The sequence below is a fragment of the Nilaparvata lugens genome, chromosome 2, assembly GCF_014356525.2.
Source record: "Nilaparvata lugens isolate BPH chromosome 2, ASM1435652v1, whole genome shotgun sequence".
In the NCBI taxonomy this organism is placed as follows: Eukaryota; Metazoa; Arthropoda; class Insecta; order Hemiptera; family Delphacidae; genus Nilaparvata; species Nilaparvata lugens.
This window is the reverse complement of record NC_052505.1, coordinates 45,312,450-45,335,222: the sequence shown is the minus strand read 5'-3', so window position 1 is coordinate 45,335,222 and position 22,773 is coordinate 45,312,450. Positions and strand designations below refer to the sequence as shown.

Genomic DNA, 22,773 nt, shown 5'->3' with positions numbered 1-22,773 from the left:
ATTTTCTCAGAAATGAGACTCATGTCAGTTGATAGGGCTTATAAATAGCTATTCATGGTAAAAATTTGAAGAAAATCGTTAAAGCCGTTTTCGAGAAAACCGTGAAAAACATGGCTTTTTAGTCATTATCCGCCATTTTTCTCAAGAATATTACGGAGCTCCTGGAATTTTCCCAAGAATGAGACTCATGCCAGTTGATAGGGCTTATGAATAGCTATCCATGGTATAAATTTGAAGAAAATCGTTGGAGCCGTTTTCGAGAAAACCGTGAAAAACATGGTTTTTTAGTCATTATCCGCCATTTTTCTCAAGAATATTACGGAGCTCCTGAAATTTTCCCTGAAATGAGACTTATGCCAGTTGATAGGGCTTATAAATAGCTATCCATGATATGAATTTGAAGAAAATCGTTAGAGCCATTTTCGAGAAAAACGTGAAAAACATGGTTTTTAGTAATTATCCGCCATTTTTTCCGCCATATTGAATTGAATTTTATTGAATTTCTTATTGTCGGGTCCTCATGGTATAAGGACCTTAAGTTTAAAATTTCAAGTCGATCGGTTAATTAGGAATGGAGTTATCGTGTTCACAGACATACACACATACACACACACACACACATACACACACACACACATACACACACACACACACACACACATACACACACACACACATACACACACACAGACCAATACCCAAAAATCATGTTTTTGGACTCAGGGGACCTTGAAACGTATAGAAAACTTGAAATTGGGGTACCTTAATTTTTTTTGGAAAGCAATACTTTCCTTACCTATGGTAGTAGGGCAAGGAAAGTAAAAATTGAAAACAAAACTGATCATTGGGACGAAATTTATAGAAAGGGTGTGGTAAAAAGTTTACAAAGTGGTTTCATGCTTTCATATCACTCAAAGTAAGATCATAGTTCGATCCGGGCTCTAAGTAGAGTTGTCCTCAACAAAAATATTACACAGAGAGAAAATATATAAGAGGAGACGAGAGTATTGGTGGCTTAATTAATAGGCGAGTTGTAACCTGACTTCTTCCTAGTCATTTAGACCACATAGAGTTTGGAAGATAAATCTCAGACCTAGTAAACCAAGTAAACAGTATATTGGAAGTACAATATAATTAAGAGAATCAACTAATGCACTACTGATAAAAAATTATATTCAGCCAAAGTATATCATCATATGAATATCCCAAGCATTCATAAGAAAAAACAAATATATTAATTAATACATATTATTAGGTAATACGGGTAATACAGGGTGTCCACCCGTCTAGTTGTCACCTCCGCATTTTGACCACAGGCGTCAGCTTACATCCTAGTGAAAATATATCGCTACCGTCAACTGGTCGGTGGAGATATCACAGAACTGCACTGGACAAAACTTATGGGAAATTTATCAAGCTACATTTTCGAATGGTTAGTCATAACGGTCGAGCGCATTCCTAAGATAAAAGCGTGAAGCAACAAATGAAAAAAATGCAACATTTAAAGAACGCTCATCCCTCTAGCACCAGGAGTAGGAATGAGGACTGTTGATATGCTCACCTCCTAACTAGCATTTCAAGAAGCTGAAGTCCTATGGAATTGGTGAAACAGTTTTCAGCACTCTGTCCTCTTACCTTGACAACAGACAACAGACGTGGTGAGTATTGATGGAGCCACCTCATGCAGTGAGCTCCTCAGTGTACCTCAGGGATCGGTTCTGGGCCCTCTCCTCTTTATTGTAATTGATGACATTGATCTGAGAATGAATGCTTTGGTATGCTGACGACACTACACTGATCAATAGAGGACGTGATGTGCAGTTGCTGGGGCAAGCTGCTGATGATTCTTTGAGGTCTGCTGAGAGCTGGTTCAACCAAAACAAGTTGATGCTGAACAAGGGCAAGACACAGAAGCTTCACTGCTCCTTGGGATAGGCTGGTCGAGTGGAAACTGATGTGAAGTTGCTGGGATTTTCCTTGAATACCAGAATAAGCTGGACAAGTCATATTGTCAATGTTTGCTCCAGGCTGTCCAGTGCGCTCTATCTTCTGCGAAAGTTGAAATCTGAAATTGGTGCCGGATACCTGCTTACTGTCTGCTATGCCATGTTTCACAGCCATGTCTGTTGTGGACTTCACCTGTGGGGGGACACTCTGGACGACTTGGTGATGTGCTGCTTCTGCAGATAAAGGCTGTTCGAGTGCTAGTCACGGGCAGTGACTACATGGCTCATTGCAGACCACTCTTCAAGATGTTAAATTGCTTACTGTTGTAAATCAGTACATTCTTGAATGTCTAGTTTGATCAGAGACAGAGCTAGGAGTGCTGATACTCGTGGTGAGATACATGACTATGGAACCCGTCAGACTCACCTCATCAACATGCCAAAATGCCTTTTAGCAAGGACTCAGAAGTGTTATCCTTTCATTGCCTTCAAAATGTTTAATAAGCTGCCAGAGTGGGTCAAGGATAGTGGAAGTGATAAAGATAGACAATTTCGAGCAGTTTTGAAATCTTTCTTCTTGGTGGAGCATCCAATTTATAGCCTAAGTGAATTTCTTTATAGTGAGATGACATTTTAAAACTTTCTTGTGACATGTTTTATAAACCCTGACACAGTCTATCCATCCAACAGCGCTGGTCAATGAGTTAGAATGAAACTAAAACTAGTCCCAACAAAGTCAAAAATTAGGCTCTAAACATTCCATTCAAATACCTTTGTCAATTGGTCTAATGTTTCTAAAGTGAAGATTTCACGCTCAACAATAAAACTGCTGCAACGGTCGACGGAAAATGCACTAAAGAGAGAAATTATGAATCAAATTGAAGAGAATTTAATGCACTATACGATAATAATTAGCATGGACCTTTCTCATCAATAATTGAAAAGTTATGACAAGCATTTTTCTTTCAAAAATGTCAAGCTTCTGAAATCTCGAAAAATGTAAGATATAAGGAGAAAATTGTAACATGAATGTTGTAGGAAATTTTGTAAGCTTTGATTTTTTACGGAATAGTTATGACAGTAAGACGCATAGTTTTCGAGATTTATGCGAAAAACCAAAAACTGGAACCTTTGAACCACCCCTACCATCGTAGCACAGGGGTGGGGGGATGGGGAATTTTGATATGTTTACCTTTTTGATATGTTTACCTCCTTACTACCCTAAACAGAACTGTGGGGTCAAAAATTGTTTCACAATCTTTTCCCTTTATAACCCTTCATTTACTGAACTATTAACGATTGAAAAATGTTTATATAATGAAATTAATGTTCGCTGGTAAATTCAACTGTATAACTTGAACCTACTAAATTTATTTATAAACTTTCTAAAGTCTATTCTTCTATCATTTTTTCAAGTTCAACTTACCTTGCCAATTCCACACCTTGTCAGCATTTCAGCAGTTACACTCCCCACACCACCCACACCTACAACGGCAACTGTAAAATCACGGATTTTCTCATAATTGTCGACAATTCCCATCCGCTTCAATGCCATTAGACGACTGCAAAAATTAATCGATTTTTAAGAATCACATTTTAGTTCCCAAATTCAAAATATTCTATTTCTTCACACAATCAGTTAGCCTAATTTTATCAAATCATAACTTGTGCTGTGAATCTTTTCAAAGATTGGCCTACAGTCAATTCAAGACTCCAATTCCTTAGCGACGACTCGGGCAGCGAAATCAGCGGCAAGATCACATAACCCAAAAATTAATTAGATTTCATGATTCATAAGATATGATTCCTAAAAGCAATGTAGTAGGAAACACTTCCTATTCATCTGCCGCCATAACGTCTCTATACAACATAAAAATCTAACGATCTTGTAGATTGAAAGAAATCTAATGAATTCATAGGTTATAGGCTCTAGCCATGCTGGGAGGCGCGGCTAGAGCCGCCACTAAGGAATCGCATCTTCAGATGTGACGCCAATAAGGTCTTAAGTAGCTATTTAACACTACCTTAATATTCAATCACAATACATTCGAATAATTTCTTTTGAAACGAATTCGTGAGCGATGAATGTATTCATCACTGTACATTATTGTATGGGTTATATTCATATAATGTCGACTACAGAAACTGTAGCAACTAACAGCAGCTAATAGAGAGCGGCGTTGCTATATATATATCTTCTTCAGACGGTATAATATATAATATAGACTATACAATAATATATCGTACCGTGCATTAATAGACTAAATCTGTTAATACAGTAGTAGAGTCGTCGCATAAAGGGATTATTTCCTTGAATTCAAGATCAGGAAATTGAATCCACTATACCAATGTAAATTTTAATTTTAACATAAACTTAAATCCACTACCAATGTTGAATCTAAGTTTTGTTGAATCAAGTAGATGTTGAACATGTTTAACTTTTGTATGCAACTTGAATCTCCAATCTGGAAAGTACAATCCAACCTTCATATGGGAAAATGAGATGAAAACAGTTACCAGTCAATATACAATGTATAATAAAAACAAGTAAGGTAAATAAAAAAGTATAGTGTGGATGATGAAGAAGAAAACTTTGAGATTTATTATTACTTCATGATTATATACTTTTAAGTTTATGAAAACTTAAATTCAAATAAATTTAGCTCATGTAAACGCCGCTCAACAAATTGGAATTTTAGACTCTAAAGGTTCAATTTCTTAGAGGCGACGCGTCTCGAGCTGCCTGCGTAGGCTATAGTCTAAACTAGCCTGCTAATAGCTGTGCGTCGACACGCCTTTAAGGAATTGCACCTTCGAAGATAAACGCGCACAGCAGCAGACAGACGGAGGAAATAATCAGAATTTTGCATGAAGACGTGAGCAGACATTTGGAGATAGACAGACGTCTGTGTGCGTTGCAACATTGGAACTCCTGAAGAGGATTTTTTCCTTTGTCTGCTGCTGTGAGTTTACCATCAGGTTTATTAAATAAATTTTTATAAACACTAAACAATATTTAGTGTAAAAGTTCCAATTTCAAAAAAGTTAATCCTGACTATGCCTCTGATATAACCTATTATAATACAATGCAAAAATCAATTTGTTTTGTTAAAGACTATGAGCCTCATTAGAACTACATAAATTTTTATAAGCTAGTCAATATGTGGCAGCTCTTGATAAGAGTTCTTGCCGCTAAATCTTCCAGTATACCAAAGTTAATATATTGTATCACAAACTAGTTTGTATCTTGACGGAAAAGATATTTTTTCTTAAATTATCGACACATATGTAACTTAGGATTAATATCTGATCTCTATGAAAATATCTGAATTTGAATAAACTTAGGCTACAATCATATAACTTATTTGCTTTGAGAAACCTTCATATCTCAGCATATGGTTGATAACAAATTATGAAAAAAATGCCAAAATTAAATTTCTAATAAATTTAGTGAAATTGAAAGAATTAGAATAGAAACAGTAAAAGATAAGTTTCAACGAATGTTCAATTTTGCACAATATGTTTATGTAAGGTTATGTTCAATTGAATACCTTAAAAGCCATACTAATATTAATTGAATACCAGAAAAATATCAAAGTAAAAACAAAATATTCATAATGAATAAATAATTATTTAATTTGAATTTTTAACACTAGCCTACCTGTAAGGGTTAGAATCCACAACTTCTGCTGACATTTCAGAAATTTTTTCCCGGACAACGTTTCTATCTCTTCTTGACAGTTCATCTTCTAACTCTTTTATTCTAGCACGTAAATCTTCAGTATTCATTTTGCAAATTGAGAGAATTTTAAAAGAAAGTGGAGAGGTATTTAATTACAAAAATTAAGATAAACATTACAAATCAAATCAAACAAAATATTGCCTCACAGCAGGTAACCTAAACACAAAATTGTTGCTTGCTATTCTGATTTCTGAAAACACATACACACAAGCAAGATGACACAACATGACACGTGGACTGTACGTACGGTTACCTATAGTGAGGTCCACGTTATAATGGCAGTGGATAAACTTTACTACTTTTTACTCACTTACTTACTTTAAGTAAGTGGATAAAGATAGGAGAATAGCGATGCCAATTCTCTGCATTAATTTATTATATTTCTACACTCTATATCAATGTCAAATACTGTCATTATAACGTGGACCTAACTATACCATAGCATCGACAAAACATAAAGACCACAGCATCGACAAAACATAAAGACCACAGCATCGACAAAACATAAAGACTGGAAGGTGAAAGTCTGTCTGTAGTGCTTGTATAATAATTTATTCAAAACTTGTAAAGTAATTTGGAAATGGATCAGATACTACATTCTGTAACAGAGTTTTGGAACAGTTTATTATCCTCCTTGGAACAGTTAACAGTATGATCGAGATGGCAATGACAAAATCATATAATAATTTATGATGGTTGATATTTTGACGGGTGAGACAATTTATTTGAGTGGAGAAAATAAATTGAAGTTGAATGATTGATTATGCTAAGGAGCGCATATTATGCTATTATGCTTAGGCGCGCTCTACATGGAATCCTTAGACCAGTAATAGAATAGACACGCTGGGAAGTCTAGCCTCTGAAGCCAAAATTTACTGCCAAATCCACCCATCTTGACGTCACAACCAAGCTAACAACAATGCATTGTTCACACAACAAACTTCTGTGACGTCAAGATGGGTGGATTTGGCAGTAGATGTTGGCTTCATCGACTTTCAATATGAATATACAATGGGCCGTGTCTAATCTATAACTTTTGTTCTCCAAAATCATGGTTGGCAACAAGACTTGTAACCTACTTGTACCTTTGTGAAGCGGGCCCCTGATGTAAGGGAATATCTATGGAAAAGACAAGCGCTACCGAATCAGTTATATTTCATAAATACTACATTGAATTTTCATCGAGCATTTTAAATATATGTATTACAGTTGTTTTGCATCCATAAAATTAACTGTTTGAAATGCTTTACTTGAAGCCTTGGTGAAATTAATGTAGCCCAAGTTACAGTGTTAATACTGCTTAGCCGTACAAGTGCTCTACTAAGTTGAAATGCCATACCGTAACTGCAAAACTATTATTTTAGAGATTGGATTATTTTTTATGTTATTTTGAGTGAGGAATTAAAAATACTAGTTTATGAAGACGTTTCTTTGATATCAGCTTACGGTACTTATCCACATAACTCTAAGTTCATAACAAGAAGGCAAAATATGACAGTCAAAAAGATAACAAACTAAGGCCGGTATTAGATGGTGATATTTCTGTCATATGCAGATCATATGAGTAATAAGTTGTGCGAAATAATATTTTTTCATATCATAGAACTAATACCAGCCTAACATGAATACATGATCATAATATAATATAAGCTGATGTCTATAGTTTATTCCAGTCAAGTTTGCAATACCATCATCATCATAAATATCATAATGATAATATTATTTAGTCATATAATTCAATTTAACTCACAAAAACACACCTATTCCTGCAGTAGCAGACTGGCAATAGAGGCTCTTCTTGCCTCTCTCTGTCATGGCTGCCCTTAGTTCGCCGTGTAACACATTGAGAGCGCTGAAAGTACACAAACAGCCGCTCTATGTTTTACTATACTTTAGCTCATTGGACGCTCAGACCAGTCATAGAATAGACACACGCTGGGAAGTCTAGCCTCTGAAGCCAACATCTACTGCCAAATTCACCCATCTTGACATCACAACAGTGACGTCATGCATCGTATGGAAAACTTTCAGATTGTGTCTATTTCAGATTCATGGTGTTTTCAGGTTATTTCTAGCTATGGGCAAAAACAATATCGACTAAGTTATGTGTTATGTGATATTGGCTTCAAAGTTATAATGTGTTTTGAAAATAATAAGGTACGGTAGCCTACAAAACTAATTTATTGTCATGCTGCAATGAGTTCACTTACATCATAACCAAGGATAATATTACAGTTACAACTTACAATATTAATGTGTATGAATTTCAACTTACACATGAAAAGATATTCCACTTTTTTTCATAAAAATTTCAGTGCAATTATATGCTGTGCAGGAGATTACCATTTTCATAAATAATAATTACATAAATAAATAACAATCTGCTATGGAAAACAAGCTATGTTTAATGACAATGCATTGTTTAACAACAATGTAATTATTTCTATACGATGCGTGACGTCACTGTTGTGACGTCAAGGTGGGTGGATTTGGCAGTAGATTTTGGCTTCATCGACTTTCAGTATGAATATACAATGAGCCGTGTCTATTCTATAACTGGTCTAAGGTTGGAGGTACCAACTGAACAAAACACTCTCGGTCTCAGACAGCACCGTATCGCCCATGCGTTAGTAACGGGTTTTTCCCGTTCCATTCAGTGAGTTCTTTGAATGTAACGTTCTTTGTGATGATGGTTACCGAGCACCGTAACTGGAGCCGTCATTCTATTTAATTTGATGATGATATTATTATCCAATGATGATTTATCATTGAATTCGATTTAATATTCAACATATTATCATCATTTCATTTAATAAAAGAGAGAGTACTTTTCAATAATATAATTGATAAAATATAATGGTTTTTATTTAACTAATGTTAAAAAACACCACAACTAAGTCAGCATATTGTCATTTAAAAGCCAAAACCCAACCCCCTAACCTCCCCTTTTATATTTAAAACATTAATAAACATAAATCTTGGTAAAAAACCCGTAATCCCTTCCAGCATATTGCAATTTTTAAGCAAAATCCCAACCCCCTAACCTATTTTTTCACCTTTGAAATATCAAAAACCATAATTCCACCTGTACCCTAGCCCTTTCTAGCATATTGCAATTTTAAAGCAAAAACCTAACCTAGCCTCATGAAACATTATTAAATATAACTTGAAAAAACTCAACCCCTAACCCTTTCACATTCAATACTTTGGATTTCAAAACAAACTCCTAACCCCCTAACATATCCTTTCACCTTTGAAACAACAAAAAACATAACTCTACCTGGACCATACCCCCTTCTAGCCTATTGCAATTCCAAAGCAAAAACCTAACCTATCCTTATGAAACATTATTAAATATAACCCAAATAAAACCTAACCCTTAACCCTATTTTGTCAATTAGTTGAATTTCTACATTGTTGATAAACGATGTGGCAACCTTGCAATGTGTGAAAGAGATAGCCCCATCTGCTTTGTTGAATGATACACAAAGATAGCATACCATTGCAAATCACACACTGCTATTGGATAGCCCAAATTACAAGCGAGAGCAGAGGACTGTTGATAGATATAAAGAGCAAAATATTGACTGATAATATGCTAGAATAAAGAGAGCAATAATTAATAGATTGAATGTAGTAAGTAATATTTTCAGCATTGAATTTATACCAGAAGTGACTTATTTGGTTACTCACCAGCAAGTAGTTTTCTTCAAATACTAAATACCAACTTACTCCAGGAATTGGAATTAGGTTTGTGGCAGGACAAGATGGAGTCGGGGAAAGGTGTTGGCCTCTCTTGTACATCTGCTACCCCTATCCGATGTACGTTAATTCTGGCATCAATTTAATTACTGATCAGTCCGAAAATTGCTTGGAAGATAACTTTACTATATTGACTATTACTTTACACTGCTGTACAATTCAAAGTCCGATCGCACTAGTTGAATATTTCAATTTATATATTAACAAATAACAAGGAAAAACTGTACTTTTCCCCAACTTGGGATAGTTAATATATCGATAATAATTTTAACACAACAACGAACATGTAAAATTGAATTTCAATGGCAACAATCGAAAAAACAGCAATGATCCTGTTTTTTACCGTCCGATCCGAGCTGACGACTTCAACTAACGATTATGCGATAGAATAATCTAAATACTAACTTATCCACTAGGGCGCAGCAGCTGCCGGCCTCGCCACTACAACTAACGCTAGACTTAAAACTAATTTAAACTAGACTTAATCTAAATACGCTAAAGGGCGTCACCATTCCCCACACCCTGAAACATAGTTTTCAGCCACGGCTTTGGCCAAAACTAGACAAAACAAAACAAACCGAAAGAAAAATTAATACGACAAAAGAAAAATGCTAACACAACAAAACGAACAATAATTCTTATCCTAAGAATTATTGTGTGTGCAATGGAAACAATTTGGTGGCAGGACGTTTGAAACGACCAGTAGCTAAACGTACTACTGCCACACGTATGACACCATCGGCTCCAGGAAACACTTCCTCAATGATTCCTAGAGTTTTACTCGGTGCAACCTTCGATTTTCCACACAGCAGCGTTACTGTTGAAGAACTACCATCTTCTTCCTGTGATTTCAAATAGATCACAGCTCCATAGCCAGACTGACTTGCATCGCAAAAACAAATTAATGTAATCTTGAAACCAACAAAATACTCCCAAGTGACGAGGAATGGACAAATTCGACAAAGATTGAAATTCTGTTTGACATATCTCCCACTGAGATGCAATAGAATCAGGTGGTTTTTCATCCCAATCTGAACCAATACGCCATGATTCTTTTATGAGACATTTCAAAAACAACGTGAGAGGAGCCACTAGTCCTAGAGGATCATAGATTCGCGCCACAGTGGATAATATATTCCGTTTTGTGGCAATAGAGTAACCCTGTGAGACGAAAAAACGAAATGAATCGGAAAATGGTTGCCACTCTAGACCTAATATGGCTAATGAATTTTCGATATTGAATTCTTTGGACAACAAGGACCTTTCACTATCATCGAGACTTGTCATCAGCTCCTCCGAATTTGACGCAAACTTAGTCAATTCAAATCCACCAGCTTTAAACAGCTCTTTGGCCTGAATACACAATTTTTTCGCGTCACTTACAGAAGGGACAGACGTTACCAAATCGTCCATGAACATATCTGTAGGAATGCGAGCTTTAGCATCCGGAAAAGTATCGCCTTCCCTCTCAACCAACTCATGGATAGTTCTCAAAGCCAAGTACGGAGAGGAAGTGATACCAAATACGACACGATTTATTTCATAGGTTTCAACAGGATCATCTACCGAAAATCTCCATAACACCCGCTGAAATTCACGGCAAGATTCACTCACAAATATTTGACGATACATCTGTTTCAAATCACTTGTCACTCCAATTGCAAAAAGACGAAAATTCAATAGCAACACGAAAATGGAAAATGTTCGTCTGTAACTTCTGACCAGCATGGAGAATCGAATTCAATGACAAACCAGTCGTAGTTTTAGCGCTTGCATCATAAACGATTCTTACAGGTGTAGTAGTACTACGAGCCTTCATGATTGCATGGTGAGGAATATAATACCCCTGTTTATTTTCCTGATCCTCAATCAAGGTCATGTGCCCTTGGCACAAATAATCCAACATTATTTTGTGGTATGCGATCTTAATATCTTCGGAGCAAGTGAGACGATTTTCCAAATTTGTCAATCTCCGTTTAGCCATAGAATATGAATCACCCAAACAATCAGCTGATTTTTCAAACGGCAAGGATACCACGAATCAACCTGATTCCAAATGACGAACAGACAAACGAAAATTATTTTCACAATCCAACTCGGCAGGTGTAAGATCATTCCCCGATTTAGGACAATCTTCAACCTCCCAAAACCTCTGTACTAGGTCATTCAAAGGTGGACTAGAGACGAGCAAACAATTATTGAATTGTTTATTTTGTGACGAGTTCAAAACTGGGGCTCAACCCATAACAATAAAACCCAGTTTACTGTCAACTAATTTGACTGAACCTACCTCTTGATGAGATTGGTAATTATTGATAAGATCGGGAAAGAATTCGGCACCCAAAATACCATCCAATTTTCCAGGGATGAAAAATTTATCATCCGCCAATTTCAATGATTTCAAGTAGGACAACTTAGACACATCAACTTCACGAGATGGTAATCTGTCAAGTATTTTTTCAACTACCAACGCATCAACAGCAGACGAAAATGTAGTGTCAGTGTGAGAACGAATTGTGAACGACGCTCGACCTTGAACCTTACTTGATTGACTGCCAAACCCAGTAAAGGTCCGTTGTCACTGGTGCGGCTGGAACGATAATCGTTGAACTACAGTCGTTGGACAATAATCGTAGAGCGCCTGCTGTACATTGTCTTGAATGGCGCCGTTGTCACTGACGCGACTGTCAACAGAGTCGCTGACTGCAATCATACGGGTCTGCTGCTGGAGCAGTCATAATCACAGTCGTTGGCCGATTTTCGAGGAGTGCACATGTGAGTTTGATAGAGTGCGTGTCATCATTGTGCAATGTCATCCAAAACAGCTCTTTTAACATTAAAATTTACACCTGAGGAAGACGAGAAATTAGTGGAGGCGATTTCTCCTCACCCTTTGATTTACGACCTTAGAAATCCCCAGTATAAGGACCAAAGGGCTAAAGACAATGTTTGGGTGGTTATATCTGAAGAAGTTGGAAGATCAGGTAAGTGTATTTCACATAATTAACTAATATAACTAACTAATAACCCCCACAGTTTGATTATGCTCTTTTTTATACTTTAGAATACTTTCTTTCAGAAAATATCATATTTTTTGCCTTACAAAATTTAAAAAAGCAATAAAAATCAACTGTAGTTGATGATACTCGTTTTCTATATCTTAAGGTCTCCAAACTCTCACTCCTTAAACAAAAGCTCCACTCGAACCTTTTCCTATTACAATATATGGGTTTTTATAATCATTCTAAAAAATCATGCTTTACAAAAATTAAATAAGAATAAAAAATATATCCTACCTTAACGTAAGAGCTAACTTCTCATCTCCTGTGATTGGATATGGAATGTAGTTTGAAGACAACTTTTTAAGGTCCTCATTGATTAAACTAGACACAAACTGAAACTGAACTTTGGAAAGTCTAAAGAACTCAGAAAACATTCTCTCATCAGCTTGCAAATGATTGTTTATTAATATTTTGAAGTAACCTTCTTCTGTTCTCTTTGTGAATATATTATGTGTGTTAAGTCGTGGTACACTTAACATTTCTAAAATATCTTCATCTTCTAAATCTTCAACTAACAAATAACTCAGTAGCCGTTTCTTTAAACTCATCATTCAGTACTTCACTTAGCAACAGTCAAACCTCAACTGAACTAATGTTTATTAATCGCATCAGTGACAATGACCACTGCAACGATCATCGCCGAGCGATGATCGTCCACCGATAATCGTTCAACGACTATCGTTCCAGCCGCACCAGTGACAACGGACCTTAACAGTTGAATAGACAGGTTTAATATACAAGCCTAGCTGACGACACGCACGAGAAGTTACAAAATTCTTCTCACTACCAGAGTCGATAAGAAATCGCAGGGGACATTCTTGCCCTCTCTTATTTCTGATCAGAACGATAGCAGTAGACAATAAAACAATAGTTTTATCATTTTCAGACTCATTGTTTACCAATTTAGTACTACAACAACTAACACCACTCTCTTCAGATTGATTTTTGAAATTGAAATGTAACAACGTATGATGTGAATTTTTGCATTGAGAACAGGAAGCATTGCTTTTACACTCACGAGCTGAGTGACCTCCCACTAAACATTTTAGACAATAAAACTTCTCTTTTATGAGACGAAATCTATTCCATGGCGAGAGTTTCAAAAATGACTCACTATCTGTCAACTTATGTTTACTCCCCTTACAGCTTATACAATGAGATTTTCCCCGACTATCACTAGGAATTTTATCTCCTGACTGAATTGTGAAATTCTTAGAGTTTGATGAGCCCTTTAACGCTTTTCCACTATGAAAACTATCACCCTTATTTTTATCAATCGACAATGATCGAACTTGTTTTTCAATGAAACTTACAAAGTCTTTATAAGTGGGCTCCTCTTTATCTCTATGAGATGATTCAAATTCTCTACGAGTTACAGTATCAAGAATTCTCAAACCAAAATGTAAGAATATAGCATCGTCAAGCCCATTATTTTTCAATCTTTTTACAGCAGTAACAGAGTTACAAAATCGGTCTAATACCGAAGTCAAACCTTCCCTGCTTTCTACTTTAAGCCCTTTGAATTGAAAAATCTCATCGGAATAGGTTTCCAACTGAGCTCTTGGATTATTATAGCGATTAACTAAAGCATTCCAAATAATACTATAGTTTGCAGCTACGGTAGGGAGATGCCTACAAATATTGGATGCTTCACCTGTAAGTTTTGATGTTAAATATTGAATTTTTTGTTGGTCAGACAATGCTTTATTTTCATGAACGAGATTTTTGAATAACTCATAAAAGACAGCCCATTCGGACTGACGACCACTAAATTTTGCTAACTCAATTTTCGGTACCGGTAATAGTAATTCATTTGACACAGTAGTAGGTGAGGTTGTCGGTGCCGATTGCACTTCCACAGTAGGCGCTGAATTAATTTTTTGAAGAAGTTCAGCTGTTTCATATATTTTCGCTACCATAACCAAGTAACTGTCATTGAATGCTGGATTGAATTGATCATTCAAACTTAATTCTAATTCATTGAGAAGAAGTTCAGTTTTTTCATATTCAATAACAGTATTTGGAATCAATGTCAATCTATGCAATGTGAGGAATTGACTAGCAACTTTTTTATTAGTTCCTACATCCTTAACTAAATCATAACATCTTTGAACTCTTGAAAATAGCTGAGTTAATTTTGCTTTATTTATTTGCAATGATACCTCAGTTTGGCAAAGCCAGCTTTGGCTCATCGGAAGCAGTTGCCATTGTAATTCAATTTAATTTTTCAATAGAATAGAAAACGATTCGATGAACAAGTTATTATTACAACTGGACAAAACAGATAACTTATCTGAAACAAACAAGTCCATTGTATTGCGATAATGCGATAAGCATTGCTTGAATGCAAGGCTAGCAACTATGCTGAATGAAAGGAGTCGACAATCGCTGACATGCAGCTTTCTCTAACAAGAAAATAATTGTACAATACAGACTTAGAATTGTAATGCAAAATAATTCTAGCATGAAAAAAAATACAAATTCGAAACAAATTGGGTTCATATCCAGTCCAACAGGAACATAATGGTTAGCCCAAATTACAAGCAAGAGCAGAGGACTGTCAATAAATATGAAGAGCAAAATATTGAATGATAATATGCTAGAATAATGTTCTGCTTTGCTGACCACGCTTGTTGCCAGGCCTCAGTTACACGGAAACCTGAATCTAAGGCTGTAATTGCCGTCCTAACCGGTGGCTTACGAGATTGCAGACGGCTCTGATTGGCATCTTGTATATCCTCATGTATTGGCAGGCTTCGATTTTCCTGTATCTTCCTGTACTCTCTAGTAAGGGCATTCATGCGTCGAAGATTTGGGGGTGGGATGTGACTCAACACCGGGAGCCATTCCACAGGGGTAGATTTCAGGGGTAGCAATAATTAATAGATTGAATGTAGTAAGTAATATTTTCAGCATTAAATTTATACCAGAAATGACTTATTTGGTTACTCACCAGCAAGTAGTTTTCTTCAAATACTAAATACCAACTTACTCCAGGAATTGGAATTAGGTTTGTGGCAGGACAAGATGGAGTCGGGAAAAGGTGTTGGCCTCTCTTGTACATCTGCTACCCCTATCTGATGTATGTTAATTCTGGCATCAATTTAATTACTGATCAGTCTGAAAATTGCTTGGAAGATAACTTTACTATATTGACTATTACTTTACACTGCTTTACAATTCAAAGTCCGATCGCACTAGTTGAATATTTCAATTTATATATTCACAAATAACAAGGAAAAACTGTACTTTTCCCCAACTTGGGACAGTTAATATATCGATAATAATTTTAACACAATGACGAACGTGTAAAATTGAATTTCAACGGCAACAATTGAAAAAACAGCAACGATCCTGTTTTTCACCATCCAATCCGAGCTGACGACTTCAACTAATGATTATGCGATAGAATAATCTAAATACTAACTTATCCGCTAAGGCGCAGCAGCTGCCGGCCTCGCCACTACAACTAACACTAGACTTAAAACTAATTCAAACTAGACTTAATCTAAATACGCTAAAGGGCGTCACCAGCTATTATATCGTGGACCTCACTATAGTGTGCCGAAATTTATTTATTTTTTTAATTATAACTTCTTCAAGATAAAATTTTATTAGAGTGCTGGATTAGCATTGTTATTCCCACAGTATCAGAGTAGTTGCATGATGTAATTCAGTACATTATATTACATACTTAAATTCTAATATTTCCTCTATTGTTTTCCGTTTTCCTTGAGTACTTAGAATTGTTGTAGATGCAAAATCATCATAAAAAATCAGTTGAACGTCCATTCTATTGCTGAGTCTTTTACTTTGACTGAGGGATTTTTCCTGTATTCTGTCCTTGTTAGTTCTATTCCTTTCTCGTTCTATTGAGGGAAATTATTGTCGTCCCCACCACGTCCTTTGTAATTTGGTATTTTTAAATGCATAATATTGCCAGCCCTGATACCTATTTTTGAGCCTGATTCGGTCAACTTGGAGACCTGAACAGGAGACCGCTTTTATATTCTGTAGAGTACAGAAATGTTTTCTGAGCTTAATTATTTATTGGCCTGATTGAATAATGTCTTTTCCAGACAGTTTTTAGTTCTCTCCTGGAGACTAAAATTATATAATTGGGAATCATGTATTTCATCAGTTTTAATCACTTATATTTTCTTCAATAAAATTTATGAAGTATTCTATTTAATTCAGAGCAGTTGACTGCTGCACTTTATTATTATTGTAGGCTATGGATTAGTGACAGTCCAAAACCCATTTGAGGGTGGGTAATGAATATTTTCTAGTATTGTTGTATTGTCTTTATTTCAATAATTTTAATTTTAATCAATTTTGCAGTCTTACATCTGAGATGTATGACGGTATCCTAATGTACAAGAAAGTTATACTAAATTGAGTATATTCCTATTCTTCCTATCCTTTATTTTATTGATACAGTCATTTATATCTCTGGAATTTTGTAATTGTGAGTAAAGTTTGGAATACTCACTGGTTGTACATCAACTGCAACTCTGTAACTGTTCATCATTCTTTTAACTAGTGATTTCTTTTCATAATCCCATTCATTATAGATTTCAAATTCTACAATTAAAACCTATAATATTTATGTAAATTGTATGTATTGTATTCATTGGATGATTTCTTGAGAAATCATTCATGGAATACGATATTTAGTATGTTATTTATTCTAGCATTACTAAGTAGTTGTGACTTGTGTTGCAGGTTTTTTATTGTGTGTGTGTGTGTGTATTCTTGAATACTCATTCGAGGATCGTGCTGTAAATATGCCTTGCTGTCGAACGAGGGCTTATGAATTCGCCGACCGAGATGGCCGGTGATATCGGACATCTGACCTTGCCGTGCGGGGCTGAAAGATGATCTTCAATCTGACGCCACTAGCCTGATGCCTGGAGGCCATCACCCTTCATCCTCATCCATCACCCTTTGGACACCGGACTCGAGGACGACAGATCTTAGATAAGTACTTGATACCCCCACTACAATATCAGATGTGCCCCATAAATTTGGTCTCTTAAAGACGTATTGTATTTGGTCTCTTAAAGACATGAGTATTTGGTCTCTTAAAGACATGTGTATTCAGTCTCTCAAAGACAGATTGATTATTAGATTATTCATGTAAAGATGTATTTTGTAATATTCTCTATATTATTCTCATTATTATAAGAGCAGTCAGTCAACCGCATATCTATGTTTTTAATTCCAAGACCCTCAAACCACTAGAATTAGGATCACATTATTGATCAGATAAAAATCCGCAGACCTCAGGGCCTAGCACAATTCCAACAACTAAGCCTTCTCCGACACAATCATTTGTCACCAGGAGATCGGTTTAATATAATACTCAAAGAATACTTTTGAATAACTATGTGATAACTGTGACCGTTGCTGACCGTTACTCTGTATCTGAGACAAAGAGAAGCTGCTCGTACTGACGGTCGGTCGAGACTTAGACCAGTTATAGAATAGACACGCTGGGAAGTCTAGCCTCTGAAGCCAACATCTACTGCCAAATCCACCCATCTTGACGTCACAACAGTGACATCACGCATCGTATGGAAAACTTTCAGATTGTGTTTATTTCTAATACCTACTATTACTTCAGGCCCCACAACCAATACCTACTATTACTTCAGGCCCCACAACTGATTTCTAATAAACTATGACGTCATCACATGTAGATCGATGATCTACTGGCGGTAAGCAAGGGAAATAAGACTGCTGATGCTTGTTATAATATCTGATATGGTAATCAACAAAATTGGAATTACAAATTCAAATTTTCACGGTCTTCCATTTCAATGAATATGGGTTGTTTATCATTCTTCCAATATTTGTTTGTGAAAAGTAATAATGAATTTGGGGTTTTAAATCATGGTATACTGTTGTGTACCTAATTGTCACGGGAATTATAACAAGACTTTAAAAGTTTCCGTAAGGTATTTTCTTTTTCAAAGGATGAAACTTTGAAACGAAAATGGATACGAGCAATGAGAAGAAAGAACTTCAATTCTACAAAACAACAGTTTACATGAAGTGTAGAAGAAAAGTGTAAATAAAGTGTGAGTGGAAAATTTAATTAAAGTGTGAAAGAACAGTGTAAATAAAATGTGATATAACAGTAGCGTTATTAGAGTGTAGAAGAACAGTGTAAATAAAGTGTGTGAAATAACTTTTAAACTAATAAAATAAAAAGTGAATGCAAAGTGTTGGGACTGTCCATAACATCATAATATTAAATTTATCAGTCTCCTGATGGGTTTCTTTGTACCACAGATTTATTGCGATCAAGTTTGTGGGAGCCTCTCTCTTAAAAAAGAGTTACATCAAATTTGGTTTATCTCTGATTCACTTCTCCTTTGATTCTGATACAGGCTACTATTAAGTATTTTTGGTTGAGATGAATCTATCAATAGCTTCATCACTGAATTGAGTAGGCCTATGTCTATCAAGCTGAAAGTGTGAATAAATTATTGCATTTGTGGAATAAAGTGTTTTTATTTCAAAAAAAATTCTATTCATTAAAATGCAAATGTCTCCAATCTGAAATTTAGATAGTATTCCATCCAATAAAAAATTGATACAGTAACAAAAGTTACATTGATAAGCTAGTATAAACTACTATGATCTAGGAAGAATCAATCTACATGTTATGACATCATTAATTAGTTGTGGGGCCTGAAGTAATAGTAGGTATTGCTATTTCAGATTCATGGTGTTTTTAGGTTATTTCTAGCTACGGGCAAAAACGATATTGGTTAAGTTATAATGTGTTATGTGATATCGGCTTCAAAGTTATAATGTGTTTTGAAAATAATAAGGTATGGTAGCCTACAAAACTAATTTATTGTCATGCTGCAATGAGTTCACTTACATAACCAAGGATAATATTACAGTCAGTGGCGGTTTAGGGGTGGTGGCGGGGGTGGCGGCCCCCCTCCTTGACCAGGGATTTTTTTTCATGGGGCTATTTAAACACATTTTCCAGTGTGATTTTTATACCTAAATCTTTTGAAAAAAGCATTGTGAAACAATAGGAATACTGCAAATAATAGAAATTGTATTAATTGCCGAACTGTTTAACAAAATATTAGACACCATACAAAACAGCAAAACTACTCAACCTAAAGGTCTTTTCACACCGAGTTCACAGACGTCGTTGACATCCGGGACGTTTTTGAAAAAATAAATCGCTGATCATGCTATCAAATGAGTTTATCCACACCACGCATCCAGGTTGTCCTGGACGTCCCAGATAGTCCAGGCGCTGGCTTACATTGAGCATACATGAGAGAGGCAGAGAATTTGACTTCGGATTATTGTTAGGGGGTCTTTAGTGTATATGAAACTCGATGTTGTCACGTCCCAGGGTGGTCGAGAGCTTGGGGGGAGGGGGGTGAGTTGTAAAAAACGCGCGTTTATAATATCGCCTGTCCTACAGTTACTATTCATAGTATAGCTTTTAATTTCCTCTCAATATCATGTACACATAACTGGCTTTCAATGTGGTCTTATACATTTTTGCGATAAACCGCATAGTTTTTCCGTAAAAAAATAAAGTAGCTGGAAAAATGTATTTTTTATAATGGACTTTCTGTTATTTCTCGAATATTCAAGTAATTAGCCGACTTAGAGGAAAAGGCTCTCAATAAACGTTGTAGGCCGTTTCTTGCTGAATCCAATGATATATATAGTTTGGGGGTTACGATTATAGATGCGGCGGTGGGAGGGGGATAAGTAGCACTGTTACGCTGCGGTGCGGTCCTCCCCCATGATTAATGCGCATAATGGCCTGTCTATCGCATCGCTCCTACTAGTCTATGCATTCAAATTATGTATTTCAGGAACGCTATCTTATGTATTTTCGGTCGCTGAACACGATTTTTCAACTCTCAAGCCTTAATAATTGATAATTCTCATCATAATAGACTAATTATGGTCAAAAATACAAACTTCATCTCATTATCATTATTTATGATTACATTGTAATGATAAACCATCCTGTTAGGAATCCTATATGTGTTTCTCAGTCGATAAAAAACTGATATTCCATTAGGAGAGAATAATTATTCGATTTAGTTCAATGATCACTTTGGAATTGTGAAAGTCAAGTAATGGAGTAAGTTAAACAAATAATATAGGCCACCCCATATAGAGCACCGTGTAACAGGAGTAAAATATTTTCTTAATATAAATTTACAGTTGAAGCACAAATAATGCAAATAACTCCCATGTGATATGACTAAATATTTGATTACAAATGAAATACAACTCCAAAGCTGCGTTTACACCAAAGTTATTAAGGAGATGTTAATATAACTTAATCTTTATAGATTCTATTAGATCGAACATAACTTATCATACATATGATGGACATATGTGTTTGCCAAGTTCCGTTCAATCTAATAGAATCTATAAAGATTAAGTTATCAACATTTTGTTAATAACTTTGGTGTAAACGCAGCTTTATCAACTGATTTCTGTAACTTATATCTACGAATAGATACTTTTCATCTGGCTGAATTTGACTGATTGTCTTGGGGTGGTACTTGAATGAAAGTGGAATGAGAGATATCTCTGTTGAATTTTAAATATTTGGAGAGAATACTGTTGGAAATCTATTAAGGGGAGATCAGTATAATTAAGGTGTGAGAGCAAGCAATCAATTCAATGAAACAACTACAAGGACTCATGAACGGTTAAAATATGAGAGATTGTCAAAGTATATTTGAAAGAAGTCAGGAGCTATTTATGGAGTTTTTTTAGAATCAAAATCAATGACTACTTGAAATTTATGACTGATTATTGTAACATAGTTTAAATTATCTTAGATTGTATTCATGCTCATAAGGAAGGACTCTGGTATTGCACATAGAAACTGTACGAGAAAAGATCCCATAATTTTTCCATTCAATCACACAAACTATGTTATAAAGTCTGTGTTATATCTAGAAAATGAAAAAAAAATACCCATAGAAGTAGAAAATAATTTCCAATAAGGAAACATTAACTCTATACAGTCAATACATTGACTCTCTGTCAAATGAAACCTTGAAAATTTAATAAATGTGACAACCGATCATGCTTTGGAGCAAACCCTGATTATCCAAAACTGAGTGATTGGAATAGCAATTTCTTCAAAGGCTTTCCTAAAATGGCTGCTACTATATAAATAAATCTTCCATCAAAGATATTCTGTTCAAGTATGTTGACATCATTATGGATATCACTGGAGATTGTGAAAAAAGTCATCTAATGAAGTAAAACAAGAATAATGAGAGATGAGAATGATTTCCAGAAGCATAATCTTCTCAAGAGAACATAGCATTTTTCTTCAAGACTCTGATGGATAACAGAATCTGCATAATGTTATCAATGGTCTGGAAGCAAGTGAAGAAGTGTGTGATTCTCTTTTGAACGTATAGAAAGAAATAGTTATTCGGTCTCCAACGATTTTTATCTGAACATAGTTGTGGCAAATTGTAAAAGTGTATTCTCACTTATAAAATGAAACAGAGTTCTTTCATTCTCCACGATGCAATCAAACAAAAATCCTAGTCTTAGTTAATTCTAGAACAAAAAGATCTGATCTCTGTATTTTTACTAGGTAGCTGTTTAAAGATAATTCAGCATTGGAGCTTTAGTGCAGCATGCATTTCTACTATAACCGCAATCTCTGTCAACATCTGATGGATATTTGAAAAAAAAACTCTTAATCTCACTTGGCCCATGAAATTGTAAGTGAAACTAGTTGTGGATTTGACTAAATCCCTCAATATCGTTGACAAATTCGTATAATGATGACATGGCTCTCCTGAATTCAACTCCTAGCCCACTTCACTTTTCAAAACGTCAATACGCTGCAAGATTATGGAAACTTTGTGATGAGGGAAGAGTTATGAAAATTCTCAATAAAGATGGAGTGATACAGGTGGACATAGCTTTTCATGTCTATGGTCTAAAATCAAACAAAGGTAGTGAACATATTAGAAGCAGCAGAGTAAAAGAATCACTCCAATAATATGCTCTCCAAACCATCGAGACTTGATTTTTAAATCTGTGGCAGAGATTTATTAATGTGACATGCAACAATCTATAAAGGAATAATCCATCCCTTAGCTACGTGCAGGAATACATACATTCATTCATTCATTTGTGAATAAAATTACAAATCATATAAATATGTTTGGGAAAGAATAACAGGCATGGCCCAAAACTATTCGAATCACAAATTTTGATA

At 35.4% G+C, this 22,773-nt stretch overlaps 2 protein-coding genes across 2 annotated transcripts in view; one reads left to right on the top strand and one right to left on the bottom strand.

Annotated features, from left to right (window-relative positions):
* The window catches only part of LOC111044906 (ubiquitin-like modifier-activating enzyme 5), a 39,111-nt gene extending 32,979 nt beyond the window's left edge, over window positions 1-6,132 (bottom strand). Inside the window, exons 1-2 of the mRNA XM_022330168.2 lie at window positions 5,608-6,132; window positions 3,373-3,508 (exon numbers count right to left, since the gene is read on the bottom strand). Coding sequence (XP_022185860.2) covers window positions 3,373-3,508; window positions 5,608-5,735 — 264 coding nt within the window. The 5' untranslated portion in view covers window positions 5,736-6,132. The remainder of the gene's footprint in view (window positions 1-3,372; window positions 3,509-5,607) is intronic.
* The window catches only part of LOC111044905, a 336,821-nt gene that overhangs the window by 265,392 nt on the left and 48,656 nt on the right, over window positions 1-22,773 (top strand). The gene's annotated exons all lie outside the window — the stretch shown is intronic.